Genomic DNA, 26496 nt, shown 5'->3' on the forward strand with positions numbered 1-26496 from the left:
ATAGTTTCATAAAATAAAGTATATTTAACACTAGAGTTAGAGGAAGATCATACTTTCAGGAAGGATTCTTCCCAAGGAAGGGTGGAAGGCAATCTAATACAGATGTATGTATACGTTGCAAAGTCCTTTTCCTGCATTTTGCTCCAGACAGTAGAAATTAGACCATGAACCAGAACCAGTGTATGCACTTGAATTTGAGAAAACTCTGAGAATATTCAGAAGTATTGGAATTATGTAGAATAAAATGTTTTATTATATGTCTATGGCTTCATCAATGGTTAGGAAGTAGCTTAACAAGGCAATTTAGGTAGCGGAAAAAGTGAGGCATAGGGGCACCTGGGTGGCTCAGTTGGTTAAGCATCTGCCTTCAGCTCAGGTCATGATCTTAGGGTCCTGGATTGAGGCCCCGTGGGCTGCCTGCTCAGTGAGCAGTTTGCTTGTCCCTCTCTATCTGCCTCTCCACACTACAAGTGCTCGCATACTCTCTCTCTAAACTAAATAACATCTTAAAATAAATAAATAAAAAAGGCAGAGAGGCCTATGGGCATATTCAAGAAAGACCTATTTCATTTCAAGTTAAATGTAATCACTGACCCCATTAGTTAATATCTTGTAGACTTCCGAGTGTCACTAATATATATGCATGCGTGAGTGTGTGCATTTGTGGATGTGGATATGTACATTCCTTAATTTCTCTCCCATTATAATCATGTTAATGAATTAACACTCTCCTTTCTTGATACCCTCTCAACATATGCCTTCTATATAACATATACTGTATGAAATTCTATTGTTTCCCTGACTGTTAGGAACCCTTCTATAAGACTGAGCCCCTTTGGTAAGGGGCTATGTCTAATCAGTCTTTGTATTCCCAATGCACAGCACAGAGCTTGTCACAGGCTCATTGAATATAGGCCTTTCTAAATATTTATTGGATACATAATTAATAATGACTTAGATAATTTTTATTGTCCTTTTTAAAATCAAGGGTTAATACTTGCCAGGTATATTGCTGGGTACCAAAAATACAGAAATGATTAAAACATGGTTCCTGAGCTCAAGGGGCTCAGTCTAGCTAATGAGATGGATAAAAGAAATCAAATAATACTAACAATAATACAGTAGGCTGAGTTCTATGGCTTTAGAAAGATGGGGGAGGGCCCCCTACCCAGGATGAGAGCATCACGGAGAGGTTTCCAGTGGTACCACACAAAATGTGTTTCCTAGGTTTGTTAGTTCCCCAGGTGAAGAGATCTGTGAGGGGGAGCTGGCACTGAGGTGGCCAGGTGACTGCTATGTGTACTTGTTTAGAGAGGAGGAGTTTAAAAAAGAGAAACATGAGTCAGGACCTGAAGATAGGGAGACAGTGGTTGTTGTTGTTGTTTTCCTTTAGGAACTGCAAAAGGAATGGATATGCATGAATGGCAGGCATATGAGAGGATTAATCAGGACAGGGACAAAATCAGATGTGTATCACTGAAGGCCCCATAAGGGCTATAGTGTGGCAAAGTGATAGAAAGTACAGAGAGTTTGATTCTAGATGGATTCTAAAGAGGAGGCAATAAGGAAAGACTGCAAAGGAATTATTCAAGAATTCAAGATATATTGATACAACACTTAGAGATCAACTTAAAATGAATCAGTAGGAAAAATCTAGGAAAATGTTTGGTGCCAGAACCGTAAAGTACTAAGTTTACTACAGTTTTTGCAAAGAAGCAAGCCATAAAGAGAGTGAACAGAAGATACAATGTGAAAGGGATAAGAAGTTTCTACTGGATTTAGAAAAAGAATCTTGGTAATCTTGTTGAAAAATAATATATCAGTAGAAGGCTAGGGTGAAATTTGGCTGCAGAGCCCTGAAGAGTTAATGGATTAAAGGAAGGGAGAGTGTAGACAATTCTTCTAGCTGGGAAGGAGAGTTTTAAGGATCACTTTTTATATAAAGGGATGATGGCTGTGGTACAGTAAAAGCAAATGGAACTGGATTCAAACGTCAGCCCTGTCAGCTATTGGTTTTATCAGTAAAGAAGCGATAAAAATACCTCTTTTGTAGATTTATTGTAAGGATTAGTGATTACATTTGAAAAATAACTAACAAGGTTGGTATTTAGTAAATGAGAGCTATAGCCCTACTACAAATGTGAGAAGTCTGAAGACCTCTAAATCCTCTGAATAATTTACGGAGTTATCTGTCATAGGGTAGGAAAATCATTTAAAATTTTAAGCATGTTTTTTGTTACTTTTGTCTGAATACTTGAGATCATAAGGACACAGTCCTAGTTTCATGTTGCTGTGTGAATTATTTAACTGTTCAATGGGAATTTTAACAGCATTATTGAGATATAATTCACATACCATAAATTCATCCATTTAGAATGCATCATTCAGTAGCTTTTGGTATACTAATAGAGTTGTGGAACCATCATTACAATCTAATTTTAAAACATTTTTAACCCCCAAAAGGAATCCCATACCCGTATCACTCACTCTCGATTTCTGCACCTCCCTATCCAGCTCTAGGCAATCACCAATCTACCTTCTGATTCTGTAGGTACGCCTGCTGTGGTCACTTTACATAAATGGAATCATATAATATGTGGTCCTTTGAGACTGGCTTTTATCATTTGACATGTTCAGATATGTTGCAGCATATGTCAGTATTTCATTCCTTTTTCTGGTTGAATATTATTACATTATATGAATATATCACATGCTATTTATCTATTTGGACAGTTTCCACCTTCTGGTTATTATGAATAATGCTGCTGCGAACACTGTATACAGGTTTTGTGTGGACATATGTTTTTATTTCTCTTGGGTGTATACCTAGCATTGGAACTGCTGAGTCGGAACAGAGGATTCTTTAATTTTTACTAATAAAATTTAAACATACCAGTTATAAACAATGAAAACAATTTGAAATTGTATGAAATAAAAGATAACAAATTTCTTTCTTTAAGATAACCTGTTATCCTGAGGTTGTAGTTTTATTTCCTTCCAGGCTTGGTCTATGTATGTAATATTTCTGAGCATGAAACATTCTGGAAGGTTGTGTTAAAATTACAACCTGGCATGGAAGAAAAAGCAGTGGCTCCTGATGTCTCTGATCAAAGTCCTACACCTGCCGCAAAGTACATGTATGATTCTGAGACCTTGGGTAAGTCTCTCAGTTTTTCTGGACTTACTTTCTCAAAAAAATTTAAGTATTTGGATGCAATCTTCTCTAACCCTTTCCAAAAAAGCATTCTATGATTTAATGATACTGATGAGACTGAGAATATACTATTAGCTTTGGGCTTATTTGCAACATATGTTACTTCTCATTTTTTTTTCTTTAGAGTTGGTAGAAGGAACATTAGAGGAAGGGAATGGTAATTACCCTCACCTTGCCAAAACTGACATTTACTTAGCATGTTAAGCAAACTTTCAGGGTGACTGGTATTGAAAATAAAGTCCTTTTGCAAGTCTTAATCTATTCCTTTTCCATCTTCTAAGTTTGTTGAATTGATTTTTGTTTTATTACCTTTCACAGGGTCAATCAGAGTTGCTAAGAGGCTTGCTTACTGTGGACCTTGATCCCATTTCTGAAAGTCTAGTAGTACACATTTCAATGACCCACCCTCTGTGGGACATGTTTGAGGAATCCACATATGATGTGACTTCTTAAGAGTACCTGGAATTCACATATGTAGAGTACAAATGAAACAGACTTTAGCAAAAGGTATACATTACCTAGTGCATAATAGGTAGGATAAAGAAAATCTGTGTCTGTGGCCTAACTCAGAAATCTCAGAAAAAAAAAAACACATGAATCTCCTTCTCCTGAGAGAATAAAAGTGAAATATGATCCAGAGAGAAGGATTTTTATCCAACTGTGAAGTCTTCCATGCATTCCCCTCAGCCTGGAGAAGAGCTTTCACTAAATGTAAATTCCCCCTTTGAAAAGTGAATCCTGTTCTAGGGGAATACCTACCATTTGTCATTCTACTGAATGTCTATTATATGTTCATGTGTCACATGGACAATATACAACATGGTTCTTACCCATAATGAGGTGACAGAGAGATACCTTGTTTTCATGTTACACAGACTTATTACCAGAGAAAAATTTGCGAATTGACTTGGACTGTTCTTTTTTTTTTTTTTAAGATTTTATTTATTTATTCATGAGAGACACACAGAGAGAGAGGCAGAGACACAGGCAAAGGGAGAAGCAGGCTCCACCCATGGAGCCTAATGTGGGACTCGATCCCTGAACTCTAGGATCACGCCCCAGGGTGAAGGCGGTGCTAAACCGCTGAGCTACCCAGGGATTCTGACTTGGACTGTTCTTGATGTTCATTATTCCCCTGGCCAGTATGGGATGGAAGTACATAAAGAAGAATTAAAGATCATTTGCAAGGTTCTTTTATAGCTGACTTTGGACCTAGCAAGAAGAAAGGAAGAGTCTGAAAACTGCAACAACTTGAGAGAGCAGATGAGGAGATAGAAAGAGCCTGCATCTTGAGCATATGTAGATTTCCACTTGTTGACCCAGGGAAACAGAGGGGACCCCTTGATACTCCAAGAGAGAGGCCTCATCGAGGGGTATGTCAGGGGCATGGGATACACTAAAAGATAATATAGAGAAAAGGAGAAAAGAAAAAACACTATATGCTTAGATAAGGACTCAGGAAAGACAACCAGTAATGTGGAGCTGTGATTTATAGGGGGTCTTTGACCAGAAGTTTAAGGAAGCCCTGACAAAGTAGATGCCAGCAGGCACCAGAAGCATCATTGGACAAGGCATTCACCTTCTCCCCACTGTCCTGATTTCCCACAGTCACTATCCCCATCCTCCTGCTATAATTTTTTTTTTAACTTTGAGTTTTTCAATTCTTTTTTCAATATTATTTATTTATTTATTCATGAGAGACACACAGAGAGAAGCAGAGACATAGGCAGAGAGAGAAGCAGGCCCCTTGCGGGGAACCTGATGCAGGCCTTGATCCCTGGACCCTGGGATCACGCTCAAACACTGAGCTACCCAGGTGTCTCCAACTTTGGAGTTTTAAAAAGTAAGTCACCTTCTGAAAAAGGTTTGATGCTCTGGAAACTGAATATTAATGTGAATATTAATGCTCTTCAACCAAGAAAAGTCTGTGTCTTTTCCTTTTCTGCTGGGGAGAGTCTTGATTAGAGGCTCTTTTTGCGGGCCACAAGGATTCCAGAAGAAAAGGCTCCAGTATGCAAATCAGGGCAGGACTCTGCTTGGAACAAGAAACCAGCTGCAATGGAAGATAGGAACAGAAACAGGGATGGCAATGGTCCCTGCCAAACTCTACCCAGCTTCTACAAGTCTAGCCTAGGCAGAAAGTGCCAATGTGGACAATGGCGGAAATGGAGATATACATCTGAAATAGCATCATTCTAAGAGGCAGAGACAGGGACAAAAGTGTTTTAAGTGAAGGGTGTCCTAAGAAGAAACAATAGGAAGAGGCCATACTGTAAAACTATGGAAATGGTTGCCCAGGACAATTTATAAGTCACCAAAAGATTGTGCAAGTAGGGGAAGGAGAGTCTCAGAATTCTGGCAATTATACTGGTGGGAATCTGGTCAGACTTTTTACGCAGCCCCTTCCCTAATGCCCAATGCAGCCTAAGGCCTACTTACAATTCCAGTGATAGCAAGACAGGAAGAACTCATCAAGTAACCTATCATATGAGAGTGGGGAGAGCTGGAAGGAAATCTGGACTGCTGCTTGACCTTCAGATTTCACATGAAAAAGGTCTGAATGCCTGAAAACCTATGAATACAAACTTCTAACTGATATCTACGAGAAATCAGGAGGGCTTCAAAATAAATAAAGCCCAATGCTAAGTAAAACTCACATATATTTGAAAAGGCAATTCATAATAAATTTCTAGGCTTTTTCTACTTTTTCTTTCTTTCTTTTCTTTTCTTTTCTTTCTTTCTTTCTTTCTTTCTTTCTTTCTTTCTTTCTTTCTTTCTTTCTTTCTTTCTTTCTTTCTTTCCTTCCTTCCTTCCTTCCAGCATTACTAGTGGCTGTCAGTTATATCCACAAAAAAAACTCTCTGGGCCCAGTGGTCCCTAAACCTCCTGAGAGTAGGATGTGACTATGTCTGAATTATCTATCCCCAGAGGTACCAACCATATAATAGGCATTTAATACATATTTGTAGTTTGAGTGACAGTTTCCTCATCTGGAACATATAAAGATTAGACAGGATGAAATCCTTGTAATTATGCCAGAGGCATAAGAAAGGAAGCAGAACATTAGAATGAATTTGAGAGACAGAGAAATATCAAAGAGAACTAAGATTCTTATTTCTTAGCCCCATACTCATCCTCAGTCTAGGTCAATCCCCTTTGTTGGTCAGGTTGTTCAGGAAAACACTTGGGCAGGGCAAGAAGCAAGGGCTGAAATCCCATCTGAACTCTGTTTATCATGTCACATTTGGGCCCTGGAACATTTTGTCCTTCCAGAAGGGGAGACTTTAAAATTTGGACAAAAGCTCTAGCTTGATTACAGAGGCTTAGTACATCCTCCCCTTTTAAAGCAAACCATAAAATTCCTCTTTACCCTCCAATGTATTCATTTTCTCTGGAAGAAAGTGATTTTAGGTTTTAGTATTCAATTTGGAACACACATCCCTGCTGACTTAAAAAACCCTGTTCAAGAGATCCTTTAAACTTCATATGAGCTTAAGGTCTATGAAACCGAATTAAAGAGTTGAAATGGAAGATTTATTTTCTCTGCTCTGAGAGGTAAGTTTTGATCCCTTAATCAAAACAAAATTCTGCATTCTAAAATACTTAGATCGCTATATAAATATAAGTAGTCTCACACAGCCCCTCTTTCCATACGGCCAATCTTAAAATTCATCTCCCTTTATAATTCATGGGACTCATCATCAGTCCATGAATGAGAACAGCCTTTTAAGAATTCATTCCCCCTTCAGCCTGAGGTATGTATTTTGGGTCACAAAATATGTCTATGTGTTTAACATATATTCACTTGTAACAATAATAATACTAATGGGGCACTTCATACTTATCAGGCATTGCTTTTAGCACTTTCCGTGTAATCTCATTAAATCCTTATAGCAACCCCATGAGAAGGATACCACAATTATCGTTATTATAGATGAGGATACATAAGCTCTGAGTAGTTGTCGTTTGCTCCAGTTTGTACAACCAGGGAGTTAAGGAGGCAGGATGCAAACTCTAACCCTATGATTCCACAGTCCACATTCTTAATCAGATACTCACCTAACTATCTGGTTACCTATCTATTGAAATTTGACTGTATTTAAATGAAGTTTACTTTTTTCTCAAACAGAATCTATTGAAATCTGACTATAGATAGATGAGTGTACTTTTTTCTCAGAGAGAATTTAATACTCGAGGAATATTATGTTTGAGGACAACATTCAATAAATATTTATTGAGTACATTTTTCTAAGTCCTGATTCTGGTGCCAGCTTGCTTGGATTCAAATCTTAACTGTGTGACCTTAGACAGGTCACTCAATCTCTCTAGACCAAACTTCTTCCCTTGCAAAAGGGGGATATTAGTAACACACGCCTTCCAGGATTCCTGTGAGTATTAATAAGCTAATTTGTATAAAGTGCATCCTGGTGGATAATAAGATTTTATAAATGAGAGTGACTGTTTTCTTTGTCATCATCATCATCACCACTATTACTGTTAGTACTACATGCCAGGAATCATTTTCAGCATAGGGAACAAGAGTAAATGAAACAAACAAAATCTTGTCTAATAAAATTAATATTCTGAATATATAAATCCTGATGTGCTTAATTAAAACTATCTCATCCCACTGTTTCCATTTGTTAAAATATGTACCATAATTTTTCTATAAAATTAGAATAATCACACCTACTTCATGGGTTGTTTTTCTTTCCCCTCATAGGTTGTTATGAAGATAAATGAGTGAGTACATATAAAAGTTTGGAATAGTGCTTCACACATAAAAGCACTCACTACATGTTAGTGGTTTTAACTAACATCTCTGCTGTGGGTGTGAAGGCTTAATGTTACTGTCTTGATTCTTTCTGAGTTCCTATAATCTGTTGCTATAGTGATTTTGCATAGCATTTTCTCACAGCTACTTTCCCTCAGAGAAGACTGCTTTTGAAATTATGCTTATTCTTCAATCTCTTATTGCTACTCAATAATATAATGCTTGCTTACTAAAGTTAATATGAAGATTGCTCTCAAAACACAAAAATGCATACTAAAACTAAGTGAAAATATTCATAACGTCTCAGTAAATAATCTGGCTTTTTTTATAAAAAGAAAATTAGATTGTTTCATTACAGAGTTATTTGAATATCACAGAATGGGAATTTTGGAATCAGACCAATCTGGGTTTGTTTTCCAGCTCTTCCAAGCCTCCTACTCTCAACCGACCGGGTGCGTCGTGAGGGGTAAATAAGAGCTTTTGGAACAGGGTGAGTTCTTTGCCTTCCTTCCTCTTTTACACTCACAATGTAATTTTAAATGGGCTTTAAAAAATGTTTTTTAATTCTTAATGAAAGAACATCTCCTCCTTAATAATAGAAAAAGAGTGAAGGGCAACAATAAATGATATTTAAAAAAAATATCCAGGGGATCCCTGGTTGGCCCAGTGGTTTAGCACCTGACTTCAGACCAGGGCATGGTCCTAGAGTCCCGGGATCAAGTTCCACATCGGGATCCCTACATGGAGCCTGCTTCTCCCTCTGCCTGTGTCTCTGCCTCTCTCTCTCTCTCTCTCTCTCTGTGTCTCTCATGAATAAATAAATTCTTTGAAAAAAAAATTCATATACAGAATGCTTTAATTTCAAAGCAAAGGGTGCTTTTTTCACTGTGAATCCTTGCATATTTATCACTTTGTGGAAAGAAGAAGATATAAAATGTAATGTGGCAAGAGTAGCCTCTGTGACTTTGTGGGAGTCAGTTAATCTCTCCTTATTTTCCTTAATTCAAATTGGGCTTAGTGATCACCTACTTCAAAAAGGCAGTGAAGGCCTTTGAAGAAGCTGCTGCATAAACCAGGAAGGGGCTGTGCCTTATGAGCCATGCCCCAGAGGGTTTCCTCTCCAGGTTTTAATTAAAAATGAAATTAAGAATTCTTTAAGATTTTATCAGCCTTTTAACGGCATAAGAAGGTCAATGATTTGTTAAGTGTCTTTCTTTCTTCCTTTATTTATTTATTTATTTATTTTTAATGGTTCTATTTCCCAGATTAAATTGTGTGAGCAGGGCTTAAATTCTCTTTCAGGCTCCACAGATTGGTGGCAGGATAGATGGGTGATGCGGAGGACTGAGAGAGAAGACATGGGGTGCACACAAGAGAGGGAGTAAGGCACCATGGGAGCGGAAGCTTGGGTGCAGGCATGCCCCGATTAAAGTCCTGGCCCCTCCATGTGCTAGATCAAAACCCACACTTCGCAAGGCTGTTGGGATTATCAGAAACAGTAAGGTATGTTTGTGAAGTGTCCAGCTACTGATCTGTGTTCCAGAGAGTTGCTGTTATTTTGTCTACATTCCTCAAAAGGCACATGCAGGATAGAAACACTGGTGCATGAGTAGATAAAAAAGAAAATTATCTCATAGAACTGTGAAGTCACATACTGCTTTAAAAATATGTCATGTTTTACAGGGAGCCTATATATTAATAAAAGGAGATATATGTGACTTTGCCTACGGTGACAAGAAGGACTGCTAAGAATGACAGAATCAGCATCGACAGCTTTCTTATGGTCTCAGGGGGTTTACCTATACTGACAAATATTTTTCACCTGATTTGTGATAGCACTAAAAATAAATATATAGCTTAAGGCTCTAAAGTGGAATGAGCATATTGAAACAATTAATAATGACTAATGTGGATAGTGCCCAGATAAAAATTCATTTGCTCCATTTCCCTTGATCCTAACAATAATCCTATGAAGAGAATAGCACAGACAGGATGATTTCCCCTCTTTTTTGATGAGTGAACTGAGGCTCTGAGAAAGATGAAGGGGTTAGCTAAATCTAAGTGCTTAGTATGGGGAAGGGAAGGCCTCAGCCCTAGACAGTCTGGACATAACCCCAGCTCAATGACATCAGGTTGCCACCAACTCAAAGAAGAGAACTTCTAGTACATTTTGCCTTCTTTTCCTTCCACTGAGTTTCCACCTACAGAGTTTTATGTTTCAATACATTTATTGTGAAAAATAATACATTTATTGTGGACAAGAGTGCTCACTGTCTGAGAAGAGATGATGTACTCAGCTAACACATAACCCAAACCAGAAAATTCATGCCCTTGAAAGAATCACTAAGTACCACACATTTCATGTGATAAATAATTCTGAATTCACTATGTCTATCTCTACAGCTTCAGTTCAGTTCTTCATGATTTCATCTGGAGTGGATATGCTAACCAGTCTCCCTGCCTTCAAACTCTTTCTACACAGTTGACTGAGTGATCTTTCTAAAAACACAAATCAAATTATGTCTTCACTCAGCTTGAAACCTCTTCAACAACTCCTTACTGCTTGCAGGATAAAGTCCAAAATCTTCAGCTTGGCAAGTAAGGTCCTCTATGATGTGTAGCAGCCTGTAATTCTAACTTCATCACCCACCCAATAACCCACATGGAAATGCCTTGAGTCCCAGAGCCTACTATGCTTTTATACTGTGGGGCTTAACTCTGAGCTACACTTCTCTAACTTCAAACACATTTCTTCCCTCACTGATGAGCTCAGTGTCTTTCTGAAAACTTTAAGAAAAACAGAGGCAGAGTTAAATGATTCCTGTCCTGCTTACCTTTAGAGACTCACATCTAGTTCTCTTATGGCATTATTATGTCTAGAAGTTATATCTGATTTTGGATTTACAGACTTTGAGACAGTTAAAACATTAAAGCCCCACATAAATTTTCTATTATTTTGCAAGGAGAGGGAACTTGCCAAAGATAGGCCACCATAACATATGGCTGAGGTCTTGTGAGATAAAGATCTTGCTCTATGTTCCAAGGCCGGGAATGGATTGAGGCTGCCAACTTTATGACTTCTACAAAGGGAGTGAATTATACATGAATTCTAAGCTCTGTAGGGAATAGTTAGAAGCTAGACTAGAAAATGGACCTGTGAGAAGGTAATGATAAGTCTCCTATAAATAACATCTTACAAATATTAGAAACTGATGAAACAAGGTGTGAGTGGAGAACATTCCTGTGTATATGCTCACCTTCTGCAGAAGGGACAGTCTAAGATCATGCTTGTTTCTACTGCTACCTTTTATGGTAGTCTGATTTTGGTTACCTTGAAATTAGGTACATTGGAGAAATGAAGAGCCCTTAGCATATATACATCAAATGCACAGTAATGACTTCTTCATTTACATGTCTTTGAAGGGTGTAAGGAAAAGGATGGATGGTATCCTGTTCACCTTTGAATCCCCAGAATCCTGGATAATGCCTGGAACCTAGTAGAAATCCCATGAATATATACTCTTCAATGAGTAAAGATGTTTTATGATTATCTAATGCCTCAGAATCCATTTCCTACCCCAAATATGCCAACATACTTTATAGTCTTCATCTGGTTTATCTCAGTCTCTGTTTATCAACTACAAAATAACAATAATTAGGACCACCTATATAAAATGACAAATGAAAATGTGGCATACGTGTTGAGGAAACAGGAAAAATATTATTTTCCTTGCCATAGGGATATCAAAAGCTGAATAACTTACCATTCTCCCAAAGTAGAAAAACCAATTACAATATCAAAAACATCTTTCTTTCTTTCTTTCTTTCTTTCTTTCTTTCTTTCTTTCTTTCTTTCTTTCTTTCTTTCTTTCTTTCTTTCTTTCTTTCTTTCCTTCCTTCCTTCCTTCCTTCCTTCCTTCCTTCCTTCCTTCCTTCCTTTCTTTCTTTCTTGAAGAGAAAAATGTACTGGATAAGAAGAAGCCCTACAGCAATCCCATTTGTGTTTCATAGAGCTCCAAATTTTAGTTTGATTCCAGGCTCTGCCCATTTCTTGCTTTCGTAAGTTCTGAAAAGTCAATTACTCTAAATATAATCTGCAGCCTTAGGAGCTGACACTTTGTCAAGTAATTTAAAGAGCTTTCCTAAGAAAAAATTTCAACTCTGTTTTATTCTAGATAATGTTACAGAAGTAATTGTGTATACAATTAATCTACTCCTGGTGTTTGCTATCAAATCAAAGTGCTGAAAATTTGGATATTCTGATTGAAATGCACAGAACAGAGATGATTGGCTCTCCTTGCTTCTGCTGAGTGGCATCCATTCTTCTGAATGCCAATTAGGGAATAAACTGGTACACATGTTAAGGTGGTTTCACATGCTAACTTTCACAGAGCTAGCTCATATTCTAATCTGAGACGTAATTGTCATACCAGTACATGTGTGCTTCTGAAATAGTGTGTGGGAAATTCTCAAGTGCCCTAAAATAAATAAATAGTAAATAAGTAAATTAAAAAAAAAAACGTATTGCACCTTAAAGGTGAGGCATCTTTTTCAACACTTTTGGTTGTCTTTTTCCATTTACACTTTGGTAAAAAGTTTTCCTAGTATGGTACCTTGCACTTTGTCAGTGCTTGATAAATCTTGGTTGAATGAACTGAAAGATATATTCTTATAATATCCTTTTTGGGACAGATCACCAGTAAGTAAGATATACACTCATGAAGACGGTGGCTTGAGTATCTTATCATTATAGAGTTGAATAAGGGCTTGTCCATCTAAGTTTTCATGTACCTCTGAGGTTTTACAGATTATTTAAGGTCACAGTGGAAAGAAGCAAGTGATGATGTCAAAAATGGAACAAGAACCCTTGAACTTTTCCCTTGAATTATTGGCTGCATTTCAAAAAATATCTGCTCAGAGTGATATTTTCCATTGCAGAGGAAGTAAATAATCTCTGAATACTCAGTTTTCAAGAAGAATGGACAGTTACCTAATGAATGTACTGACCATTGAGGTAATTTAAGGTGAAAGTGCAGCACACAAAGTGAGATCTAGTCTGCTGTTGTTTCAACGCACAAATTCATTCATTCATGGGGTTGTTTTATGTACCCTTAAGACCTGAGTAAAGCACAGCTTCAGCCATGATGTGTTCCTGAAACAGGAATCTGTCTGCTTGTCTGCAGATCTTATTTCCATGTTTATTTAATCACTCAAAGGTTTTCAGCTGCTGCTGTGCCAGACATGATGCTAAGTGTTAGGGGTTTAGCAGTGCAAAGAACATAATTCCACCTAGTGAACTTATAGCATTGAGTGTGAGGCAGGAGTTTGGATTTAAAATCATATAAATAAATGTATAATTCTAAATTGCTTGAGTCTTATGAGAAAAAAAAGAGACAATAAAATAGGGGACCAGATTTTCTTTCAGGGAGATTTTCTGAGGGAGTACTATTTAAGCTTCAATCTAAGATGACCAGAAGTTAACCAGGCAAAGTGTAGTAAAGAGCTTTTCAGTTTGGGGAAAGAGCATGTGTGAAGTGCTTGAAATAGGAAGAGATTTAGTGGATTTTGTGAATGTGAATCATGTGATCAGCAAAGGGAGAAGTGAAATGAGGTGTTTAAGAGGCAGGCAGGGGCCTAGGTCATGCATAGCTTGGATGCTGTATTAGTAACTTTGCATTTTATACTAATGCAAAAAAAAAAAAAAAGAAAGAGATGTGATCTGTATTTTTTAACAGATCACCTTGGCTGTACTGAGAATAAATCAGGACAACAACAGAAGTGGTGAGACCAATTAGGAGGCTATTGTTGGTGGGAGATAATGGAGGCTTGGGTTCAAGTGCTAGAAATAGAAATAGAGAATGAATAGACGTTTTGGAGGTAGAATCAATAGGACTTGAAGACAGACGGAATGCTGGATATGAGGGAGAACAGGTGTTAGGCATGGTTCTCAAGTTGTGCCTTGAGCAATGAGGTAGATGAATGTTCCATTTACTGAGTTGGGAAAATGTGGAAGGGGAGAAAATTGGGATGAAATCAATAATTTTAGTATCAGTGTATTGGTGACAATGCCACTAAAATGGGTGTGTGTGTGTGTGACTTTTTTGAAATGAAAGAAAGAGGGGGAAAAAGAAAGGGACAGAATTAGACTAGAAAACAGAATTCCCAATGGTGTGATGCAGGGTGAGGGGTGGAGACTGGGGCATATCAGGACTGCTGAAGGCATGTCATCTGAAACACACATATTCAACATGATACCATAAATAAATAAATATATATATATATATATATATATATATATATATATATTTACTTTGGGAAAAACAAAAAAACAAACCATGGTCTTCATAATACAAATTACAGAAAGTAAGCGGAAATAGAATTGTTTCTGGTAGATCCACACAAGAGATAGAGTCCACCATATGGTTGTTGGTGAGTTTTAAGAGAGGAGGCATCAAAATCTCCAGGAGGATGCAAGGAATGTGACTTTTAGGTTCATCAAATAGAGAGCACGGGTTATCAACATTGAGCCAGAAGGGAGATGAGAAGGCAGGATAAAAATAGAGAAAGGAGAGAAAAAATGAAATGGGTGGAGAATTTTTCCAGCAAGCGAAGACGTCTCTGCCATCATGCCTGTGCTGATGCAGGTGCCATGGTCCCCTGGGTTTGAATCCCAGCCTTGCCACTTATTAGCGGATGATGGTGGGCATGCCAGGTAACTTCTAACCCCCAGTTTTCTTACTTGTAAAATGAAGATATTGATAAGATCTACCTCATAAGGTGATTTGTCAGGGTTACAAGATATAATTCGTAAGAAGAACTTAACAAAATGCCTGGCACAGAGGAAAGCTAAGTGTTAGCTGACTTTGCACAGCTGATTATAGATGCCTAAATACCAGGAAGTCATTATTATAGGTGTGCGCACCTTCTGCTTCCCTCTGGTTATGCTAACTTTGCCTTCTTAGCTTCAAAATTGTTGTATCAAGAGGTAGTTTCATGATTTGTTAAAAATACACAAAGATTTAATGAATGTTTATAAAGCATTCTAAAATGCTATTAGGCTTTAATTGTTGCAAATTAGTGAAAATGCCCCAGCTGACTACATGGCCAAAAATTCATTTTCTCATGTATTTCTAGAAATATTATGTATAATTAAAATTTGTTATTTAACTCCTCTAGAAAGGCCAATAATTGACTTTTAGCTTTTCCTTTGGAAATATAAAAGAAAAACAGAGATGATGTTCTAAGGAGACCCTCTTGATATATCCATTTACACTTCAAATCATTCTAAAATCTGTATCTCCTCAATCTTATCAGTATTATAAAAATATATGATGGTATTCTATCCGAAAACGTAACTAGATAAGCACTTAATTATATGGAGGAACATCATGACTGAGATCTCCTGATTTAGTTACCTGTAACTACCTTAAGGAACACTAGATTCTCCTTTATTACTCTCCTCTCTCTGTGACTTTTGCTATTGTGTGAAGATGAGGTTTTATTATTTAGCATACATATACTTTAGAATTATATCCAGCCTTCAGACTTAGAATGATTTGTTTACAAAGTTGTGGAAAGACTCAAAACATTCTAAGCCAAATCTGAACTCAGCATTTATTGGCAGTATCATACCAAGGACAATGCCTTAACTTCTTTGAACCGTTGTTTTGTTATATAAAATGGGAGTAACTAAATCAAGGGAACATGGTAAACACCTACCGTGATAACCATAAGGTTAAAATTCTTTGTGATTAGATAGAACCAGTTAATTCTGTAGTTTGGGGCAAACTGTTTAATATCTAAATAAGTGAACTAAGTATAGAGTTAATTTAATATTTTCATTAAAATATTAAATGGCAATAATAGTACTGAATTCTCAGGCTATGTTATGCCTGGAGCATAATAAGTGCTTATTAAATATTATTCAAAAATGTATTGAGTACATGCTTTCATCCTTCTATATGAGGGAAATAGTGCTAATTAAATTCCAAAATTAATTCTTCTGGAAAAATATAATTAATACCCTATTAAAAATGCATGGGAACCAAGAACATTTGGAAAAACATGTGATCATGTTTGAGTGCTCTGTGATCACACTAGGCAAAAAAAGGGCAATGTTCTTAATTTCTCCCATTGCACTAAACGAGCAGAACATCTCTCCACTGAGGAAGATGTCAAGTTCAAGAGAAGTGAGCAGAGGTGGCTTCTACCCATTCATCCTTGTTCAAGCACATGCAATTCGAGAAGATGAAGTGAGGAAGCGCATGCAGTACCTGGTCATCTCAGAGTCAGGGAGCAGGCCTAGGTGGTAGTGGGGGTAGGGAGCTGAGAGAAGGAAGCTTTTGTCACACTCAACAGGGGAATAGTGCCTGGGAGAAGCAGGCTTATCACACAGTTTGTTCACAGTGCTGTAAACAGGTTCCGGAGGCCTGGTGACACAAGAGGAAGAGAGAGACGCACGGTTAGCATACAAACCCAACAACTGTGCTACTAGCAGCATTTCACCATATGCAAAAGTAAACACCCCAAACAATGCCTTAGGCTGTTAGACTTGGAGAAAAAGTCTTTGTAAGAAACAGTATCTTTGGTTAGAAATTAGAACTTTGGATGAAATTGGGCATGATGAAAATCCTGATGCCAGATACCTCAATGGAGTCACAGTCAACTTACAAATGCCATACCTTTCTGGATAATGAAGTCTGAAGTGCCAAACTTTGGGCTCCTCTGACATGGCACCATTTTCATCTTTAGTTTCTTCTTTAATGTAAACTTTATAGAGACCTTCCTGACTCCACTGGCCAAGACATCTTGTTATTTGTCACAGTACCCTGTCCATACTTTAATATTTTTTCTGAGCATGAAATAATCTTGTTTGTTTTGCTTAATTTATAATTATCACTCCCACTACACTGTAAATTTTAGGAGGACAGAAACTACATTTATTTTGTTAACCACTTAGAGTCAGTCCACATTCCATAAATATTTTATATTCATATATGAATGAATAAATTGATAAAACTTCACATATTTATGTAGTAATTTGAGGGGGCGGGGTTGACCTTAACTAGAAGTCTAATGCTTATATGATCTCAGTGACTCCTCTATATATTTACTTATAAATTGCCCTACTAACAGTTTCAGAGAGTTTTCTACCTGAAGGATAATCACTTTAGTAAAATTTCTTCTAAATGAATAAATCTGGAGATACTAAAACATTATCTAAAATAGCAGCATCTTTTAGTTGCTACAAATGTGCATAGTGAGATCAGATAAATTTCAGCTATAACCTTTGCCACACATGCATGTACTGCAAAGTCCTTGGTTATTAAAAAAAACAAAAACGAAACATCTCACAACTCTGTACCACACTATTTTAACATACAGCCTGAAATTGCTACCATATCTTCCATTTAAGGTAAGAATTGAAAGATCCAAATCCAAATGGAATTGGAAGTTCCTATAGTCTGTGTGGGAAGATAAGGAGCAGGTCAGGAAACAGGCCTGTGGACACAAGGCCAGACCCAAGTGAGGGAGAGAGCACCCTTTGGGTCAATGAGACATCAGGGGAAGTAAGTGGTGGCCATATCCCTAAGCAAAAGTAGAAGTATCCATGGTGAACTCAGTGAAGGCACAGTCCATGTTTCTGTAACTCCCAAAGTAGTCCCTAATGTCTTATAGTTGCTCAGTCAATGCTTCTTGAACAGAGCAGGGGAGAAGAGAGGATAAGCAAAGCAGTGAAAATAAACTTTACCTAATTTATAGTATTACTGTGGGCCAGTCATGGCTTAACACTATCTAGATAATTAGTTTCTTCCCTAACACGAAACCTTCCTTAACATAGCAAGAGATGACTTGATTTCGTTTGTTTTCTACAACACAGTAGAGGGGCTGAGGAACGGACAGTCCAAAGACTTATTTTGTCATCCAAATAACTCTCAGTGGTAAAATGAGGTGTTTTATAATGGAGTTGGCTTGTTCTATCTCAGTGGCTAATAAAATAACATCTACAAGAATAATTTTAAAGGTTCTTCAATGAAAGAGCCATTTTTTTCTCACTTTATGGAAGCTAGCATATATTCTTGTTCAGACAAGTGCTCCATTTTCAGAAAAACCTAGTGAGTTTGTCAATTTCTGTTTATCCATTATATAGAGTATACACAATTCATAATGACAAACACCAGCCCTTAAAAAAGGCAGCTGTAAGATCATTTTTAAGAAATGTTTTTATCAAAAAAAAGAAAGAAATGTTTTTATAAAAAAAAAGAAATGTTTTTATCAGTTTTTATAAGTAATTCACACTGTGTGATGTAAAAGGAAAGATGCTTTCAGTTATACACTAAAATATATCTTTTAGCTGAGTGAAGTAAGTCAGTCGGAGAAGGACAAACATTATATGTTCTCATTCATTTGGGGAATATAAATAATAGTGAAAGGGAATATAAGGGAAGGGAGAAGAAATGTGTGGGAAATATCAGAAAGGGAGACAGGACGTAAAGACTGCGAACTCTGGGAAACGAACTAGGGGTGGTAGAAGGGGAGGAGGGCGGGGGTGGGAGTGAATGGGTGACGGGCACTGGGGGTTATTCTGTATGTTGGTAAATTGAACACCAATAAAAAATAAATTAAAAAAAATAAAATATATCTTTTAAAACAGATTTAATGCTGTTTTGATTTTGGGGGGAGTCTGTTTTTGAATTGTTAATATACTGAGCTTTATGAAGATTTATGTGTATTTCCTATGGTTTTGGAGACAGAAAGACCCATGATGCTGGTCTGATAAAGAAAAGTGGTTTGGGAGATCAGTTTTGTCTGAAATGAAAATGTGGTTATCCAAACAAAAATTCATCTTGGATAGGGCTTTGTATTAATGAGATACATAACTATCAATTAAATAAGATATGAAGAGGAATGTATGAGCTCTATGGGAATTTTTCTGCATAGGTTATCATAAGAAGACCTGATAATATTTTCCACATTTTCTGCTTATGATTTAGCTGCCTTAGCAGAGATGGCTGGATTGCCTCCCAAACGTCATTACTCCCTTATTAAGAGAAAGCCAATTTTCCACTAGTCACTTTTTCTGTAGTTAAACTTTATGTCTCAGTCTCCCGTGAAGGTAGATGTGACCCAGTGAAAATATTCAGTCCAATGTAATTGGAGCAGAAGGATTTTATGGGACTCCTCTGATAGCCGCCTAAAAGGGAGCTGACTTACCTAGGACCCCTGTGATTTTGCTCCTTCCCATTTCCTCCCTTTGCTTACCTGGAACCTGGAGATAAGGGGTGGAGCTTCAGTGGTCACCTTGGACCTGAAGCAACCTTGAGAATAAAAATAAACAATACAGATAGTGGAGCATAATGGTTACTGTTATTGATGATAAGGAGTGATACTATGTCACTTCTGGACTTCCTACCTTTGGATTTCTTTTGAGATAAAATATGCTTATGCTAGGTCATATTTTGTTGTTGTTATAAATGAGACTTATTATAAGTCTTAACGGATATACTCCTGCAAAATGTAAGACTGATATTCTAATACAAAGAAAAAACTATAGAGGTGCCTGGGAGGCTCAGGCAGTTAAGCGTCTGCCTTCATTCGGCTCAGGTCATAATCCTGAGGTCCTGGGATGGAGCCCTACATCGGGTTCTCTGCTCTGCTGGGAGCCTGCTTCTCCCTCTCCCTCTGCTTGTGCACTCTCTCTCTCAAATAAATAAATAAAATCTTAAAAAAAGAAAGAAAGAAAGAACTATAGATAGGGCCTACCAAAAGGGGCTAATACATTTAATTATTTTAGAGGTCCATCTGACACCTTTTGTATACACAGAAAAAAAATAAAGAATGCTATTTTCTGGCCTTGTTTAGAGCCTGTGACTATTTAGAGAACTCACTGCATCTTTATTAAAAAATATTATATATATAAAATGGTAACCAATTTAAACTGCCAGCACAGGGCATAAGAATAAGGGAATTGATGACTTCTTTTAGGTCATAAAATATTCTCATGGTGATGTCATTTCAGTTAACATTGTGCTTTCTGCCTAGGAGGGCTGATTTAATTTTCTGTCTGCTGTTGACTTGACAGACCAAGAAAATGATGTTACCAATTTCCTCCTAGTCTTTTTACCTCTGTAAAAGTATATTTTGAAACAAATGATCAGAATGAAACCTGGATAATACTTATATTAAGAAAAAAAATCCTACTTGGATTGTACTCAACTAAATGAAGAGGAAAACACTCTCTGAACAGTACAATAAATTCAAGACAATAAAAATTAGGCCCTACACATTGTCCAGTGTTGAACTCTTAGGACCTTTACCTATATCCTTTTGGAATCATCTTATGGACATAATATTATTTCATAACTCACTTATTTTAGTAGATTTGGTGTTGAGGACAGGCTTAGATAACTTGAATTTTAGAAGAGGGATCTTATATCTTTGCCTACAGTCACATTCAGAATGTTTTCATGGTGGATTGATTCTTTGCCTAGGCTTAATGACTCATGATTCAAAGTCTAATCAAAGCAGAGATACAGCTATTGGTACTCAGGCCCATTTATACCTACTGTTAGTCTTTCATCCTTTATTTATTTACCAGTTATTTTGTACAGTTACTGACTATTGAGTGGACATTTCAAATCTAGTTTAATTGTGAGAATATTTGCTATCTCAGAAGATGGATAGCTGAAAAATACCAAAACATGACAAAACACTTGACAAACTTGACAGAGCTTTCTTGCAATATTCACCATGTTCTCTTGCAACCAAACAACTAAATTAAAAATATCAGTGAGAATGTCCTTTCAAGTGGCATAAAAATGGAGTTGATATTTTAAGATTTCTGCCTGCTAGATTCATTATGGTCCTAGAATTCTATCGTGTATTATCTACAATATAGGCCACAGTACAATATCCAGTAAGTACTACAACAGGCTGCAGTTTGAGCATAGGAAATGGCATAGAGTAGGTACTTGAGAACTGTTTCTTTGAATACATGGATTTTTAACAAATTATTCTCTATTGAGGAAAATGAAAAATATTTCTGGCTCTTGCAAGGAAGCCTTAAGTTATTCTGAATCTTCTAGCTCCATTTGAAATTTTCGGCCATCATTAATTCTCATAGGTTATCTGGCAAGACAGAAACCCCGAAGGTGTCAGGAACTATTGGCTTTAAGTACTTGCTGTGCATGGTTCACCAACTCTCAAGGGACAGATTTTGCGCATCTGCAAGCCTGGCTGTCGCAACACCTGCCCACAGTTCCTGTAAGGGTCATCCCTCAGGCTCAGGGCACAGAATTCTCAGGCCTGAGTTCCAGAAGTAGTAATGCCAAGAGTCAGCATTCTTAGTATTTCTCTGCAGTGATATTCTCCATGACCTCTCCACCAGACAGACAAGAAATGCCAATTTATGAGCTGTCATTGGGATCTGGGTGGCAGGAACAGATGCCACCATCAGTTCACATTTATTCAGTAAGGAAGTGCCATGAGGAAATGACTTTAGGCAGTGTGAATCAGCCAGTCAAAATGAAAGAGCTTGTTTATCCTATTATAAACCTCCGGAGTCGCCTAGGTCAGGAGGTAATGAATATGGAAATCCAATCTGAGGTACCTCCTGTCTCTCTTCAGAAAGGGGGAAAAGTAGTTAGAGAGATTAGTGAACTTATAAACAAATCATTTGTTTTGCTGTCCACTTATCAGGGGCCATAGATAAATGGCTTAGTAGTCTCTAGTGTTCATCCATCAGCATTTATTTGCATATCTATGGGTTTATAATTGCAGGCTCTTATAGCATATAATTAGCACACCCTGGCCCTTGGTGACCTCTCTTCTCTGAACTCCATTAGCACTTGCTATTTGTTCAGCTTCCTTGGCATTTTCAATTGCTAATCCACAATGATAGTGCAGAGGGAGGTGCTTCATCAAACCCTCTCCTAAGGAAAATGACCCTGTCTGCAACTGCCTCTTCCCCTTTCTCCCACTGACTCCAACCCAGTTCAGTCCCCTACTCAGCCAAATCTGCCTTGATTAGGATTGGGAATCTGATTCTGCAACCATGACCTGTAGGGTAGGGCTGGGGAGAGCAAAAAAAAAGAAGAAGCTTAGGCCAATTGGATTTTGCTACTGAATGTTAATAAAACAGCAGAAAAAGAAATTATCAGCTGGTAGCATGAGTGAAAGATGCAGACATGTAGAGGATAGCTGTAGCTGTGTCCACTAATTACAGTGAACCACAGTGAAGCTTCCTGAATTTTGATGCTAAAGTGTCAAGAGGTTCCTTGAATCTAGAAAACAGTCTGTGTTCACTCTTTAAGGGACTTAGTAGGGTTCATGCCATTGGATTTCTCTGCTGGCTCCCATATGACATTAAATATATAAAGAAAATTAACTATTACCTCCCATCGCATTCCTTCACTGGAGGAATCTGTGAAGATTCCTGGTCAGATCTCTTGCTTGCAATCAAAAGAGTGAAAATAAAATAGGCTGTGTGTTTTTACTGTCCTATGCCACTCAAAGGCAAAAGATAAAACCTTGGACCCCTATGTGATTCCACTGTACCTGAGACCAATACCTAACTCATCCTCTCTTATTTATTATGGATTCTTTCACATTAATTTTGTTTTCTAAAATGTTGCATTAAAATACTATCTTAATTACAGTTTTTTAGTGCCCAATTAAATTTTGTGCCTGACATGGTACTTCCCTTGCCTCACCCTAGTCCTAGCTCTGTAGCTCTGTACCAGAGACGGTAAATGTTTAATGCAGTGATGACATGACAGCCATTGTGAATACTCATCTGTGTGGTGCCTGAAGACCGGTCAAATGGATAGGACTTCCTTCTCTTAGAGGTAACAGTAAGAGTGACTCACACTCTACTGAGTTTCCAGTTTCCGTCAAAAGGACTGCTTTCAAAGCCCAAAGGCCAAATCAGGCAGGGCCCTCACCTCATTATACTGTCATATTTGGGGCACAAGCCTCCTTCCTTCTCTATTAGCTCTCAGAGGATCAGGCCCAAATCTCATTTATCATTGTTTCTATATTGCTTTCCCGAATGCAAGAATGTATGAGTGAAATACAGTCATAAGAAAGAAACAAAGCTGTGAGGGGAAAGGGGACTGGTAGTTTTTATTCTCTCTTCCTGAGCTAGAATTAAAAGGAAGAGTCTAAAATCATCATAGGAAGAATTTGAATTATATATTTGTATGCTTTTGACCATTAATCTGTCACATGGAATGATATGGATGAGTCTGTAAATTGCTCAGATTTTCCAACGCTCATCCTGCTGTGGCCTTCCCTCGGTGCTCTAAAGGTAGCATCCAGCCCTATGCAGGAAATAGGACCAAACTACATAAATGAAAGGCAGCTGGGATGCCAAATGCTTGAGTGTCTAAGCATCTGGCACACTGCTTGGCATAGTTTGGAGGAAAAGGTTTTGTTTTTGTTTTTTAATCTTACAAGGGTGCCTCATGTTCCTCTTTATACATAATGCACTGCTTTGAGGCCAAGGATTTGGAGAAGCAAGCAGAAAAGGATTGAATTCTAGGTCTGGGCTAAGAGGTCTTAAGGGCAGAATTCTGGGGAGCCTCAAAGTAATTAGAGGATAAAAGAATATAGGACCAGGTTGTGAACTATGTGGTGTAACAGGTAAACTGGACATTTTAATGAGAAGGATTAAAGAGGCTGACCTCTCTTACACTGAGCATTAAGCAGAAAACTGTTAGCCATTTGGTGGAGGTGTTATCAGAACTTAAAGTATAACAGAGAGACGTGGGGAATGAATTGGTCTAGATGATTTGTAAGGGCTCATTTATCTCTCTAATTTTAAGGGAGGACTTCCACCATTGAGTAGATGCCTATTTGCATTATACTTACTTTTCTAAAATGTAGCTTAACTTAATGATATAAAACGCCTTCTCTACATACCAACAAAGTTGTTAAGCTGTAAAATTATATGCAGAGGTAAACTATTACAAAACAGTGTGGTGAGTAGGAAGAAACAGAGCTAGGTTTGACTCTGGCTCTTCTAAATTTTACCCTGTGTGGTCTATGGTTTCTTAACTTCCCTGAGCCTCTGCATTCTCATCAATAAAGTGGGATTAGTAATGTCAGCCTGAGAGGAACATAAAACACCTAGCTCAGTGCATGGGACACACTGTGAGTTTACCAAAAAGCAGCCAACTATATATATAACTATATATATATATATATGTATATATATAGTTATATAATTTTTAATATATTATTTATTTTTGTATATATATATTTATATTTTAAGAAATTGGCATGTGACATTGTGTAGAAGTCCAAGGTATATAGTGTTACTTTGATACATTTATATATTGTGATATGATTGCTGATGTAGTGATATTTATCACATTACATAATTATAGTATAATGTTATTGTCTCTAGTCATTATCCTGAGCTTTAGATCTCTACCACTTACTTACTACTCATTACAAGTTTGTACCCTTAAATACAATCATTCTTATCCTATCCACCCCCACCATCTCTTGGTAACCATCATTTTACTCTGTGTTTTACTTTTCTTTTTTAGGGTAAGAGGAGGAGAGGAGGAGGGAGAGTAAGAATCTTAAGCGGTCTCCACTCCCAGTGTGGAGCTTGATCTCACCATCCGGAGATCATGACCCAAACTGAATTCAAGAACTGGATGCTTAACCAATTGAGCCATGCCAGCACCCCACTCTTTTTATCTTGATTATTACTTTCAGGCACTTGGGGTCACAAGGCTGCCTAGCTTCTGAAAATGCTGCTCCCCTAACAGGCAGTTCATGTATTAGCACATAAATGTCATGTGGATTCTCTACAAGAGAGTAGAACAAAAGAAGTAACAATGTGTGTGGTGTTCAGTGTCACCAAAGGCACTGCATGCATAATGTTGCCTTTTAAAGCTTCATTTTTTCTTCTGATATTGAAAAGGTAATTGGTCCTCTATCAAGGCCCTTGGGGTTGATGCTCACTTTGTCTCAATTATTTTCATTGTTTCTAACAAGATAACATCTCCAGCCCAGACTTCCTAATTTGTGCTGGTACCTTCATAATGACTTGCTTTCCTGTATGACTCACAGCTGTAGTGTCCTATTAAATTGTTGGGCCATAAGTAATTTGTTATTAGCAATAGTCTACATACCATAATCTATAAATAATACTTGTAAACTCAAGAGATCAATTCATGATTTTCTCTGTATAAACATCATTCTTAGTTATATTTTACTATGTTTGCTGATATTGAGGAGAGAAATGGCAGAGAACAAGCTTCATTTAAAGTCATTTTGAAAGTTTTCAATTATTAAGCTGCTTTATTTTTTCAAAAGATGGTTTGGGTTTCACAAAATTAGGCTCTCATGACTGTGGGTTATAAATGGTTCATGCAGTGTTTTTAAAATTAGAAGTTGAAAGTCAATAACCTTGACAATAGTGTCTATATGATAAGTATAACTCCAAAGAGGACAGGAATCACCATACTTTGGCATTGGGTAAGCATGTCCAGTGACAGTAGTATTTTTGTGGCATTCTGAAAGATGTTGAAACAAATACTGACTGAGATGTACAAGCCCAAGTGTCATGGCTAGACCAAGGTTTTTGAGATTTGAATTATCTGAGCAAGGTCTAATATGCCCTATCACAGTGTTTAAATTCTTTTATTTATATGAACCCAGTTTTAAAGTTTTTTTCTTTTTAATTGAACTCATAGAATAAAATGTAAATCTACCAAAAAAGTAGGTAAGTAGGTATCCTGCATCCTGATGAAATATATATATATATATTTTACATTCATATATTATTACATATTTGTTATATATATTTTGTATATTCAACCTGAGACTTGAATTCACACCCCTCTGAGATCAAGACCTGGGCTGAGATCAAGAATCAGATGCTTAACTGACTGAGCCATTGAGGTGCCTTGGAAAATTTTTAAGCATAAAATAAATGGAAGAAGTCACATAAAAGATGAGAGATTTGACTACATAAAAATGTAAAACTACTGAAATAAAAAAAAGTCATAAACAAGCAGTAATTTGGGGAAAGCATCTTCTCAAATACATTTATCAATATTTTAAAGATGCTCCTACACTCAGTAAGAAAAACTGCAAGTTTTCAATAGAAAATAGACAAAGGTATATAGCATTCAATCACAAAAAGAAAATATAAATGACAAATAGACATGCAAATATAAATGTTTAACCTCACTAGGAATAAAAGTAATGCAAATTAAATGCTCTGCCTCCCCCCTCCCTTGCCTGTTTAAAAATAATGAAGGATTTTAAAATCGATAAATCACAATTTAGTTGTGGTATGGTGAGCTAGACACTCATACTGCTGGTGCTATGGAGTATTAAACTCCCTTACAACATTTCAAGACAGCAATCTGGCAACATATTTCAGAAGTTTTAGAAGTAATCCTGAACCTTCGGTTTAGCAATTCTATCTCTAGTATGCAATTCTAATAAGAAAATAAAAAATATGGACACAGGGTTCCATAGAGAG

At 37.2% G+C, this 26496-nt stretch overlaps 1 protein-coding gene across 30 annotated transcripts in view; it reads right to left on the reverse strand.

Annotated features, from left to right (window-relative positions):
• The window catches only part of DLG2 (discs large MAGUK scaffold protein 2), a 1975849-nt gene that overhangs the window by 422859 nt on the left and 1526494 nt on the right, over positions 1-26496 (reverse strand). For 24 of the 30 annotated variants that reach the window (XM_072794850.1, XM_072794842.1, XM_072794851.1 and 21 more), the window contains one exon: positions 16262-16417. The exons of the other annotated variants lie outside the window; for them this stretch is intronic. In XM_072794850.1, coding sequence (XP_072650951.1) covers positions 16262-16417 — 156 coding nt within the window. The remainder of the gene's footprint in view (positions 1-16261; positions 16418-26496) is intronic. 30 annotated transcript variants of the gene reach the window in all.

This window comes from Canis lupus, chromosome 23 (assembly GCF_048164855.1).
Source record: "Canis lupus baileyi chromosome 23, mCanLup2.hap1, whole genome shotgun sequence".
Classification (NCBI taxonomy): Eukaryota; Metazoa; Chordata; class Mammalia; order Carnivora; family Canidae; genus Canis; species Canis lupus.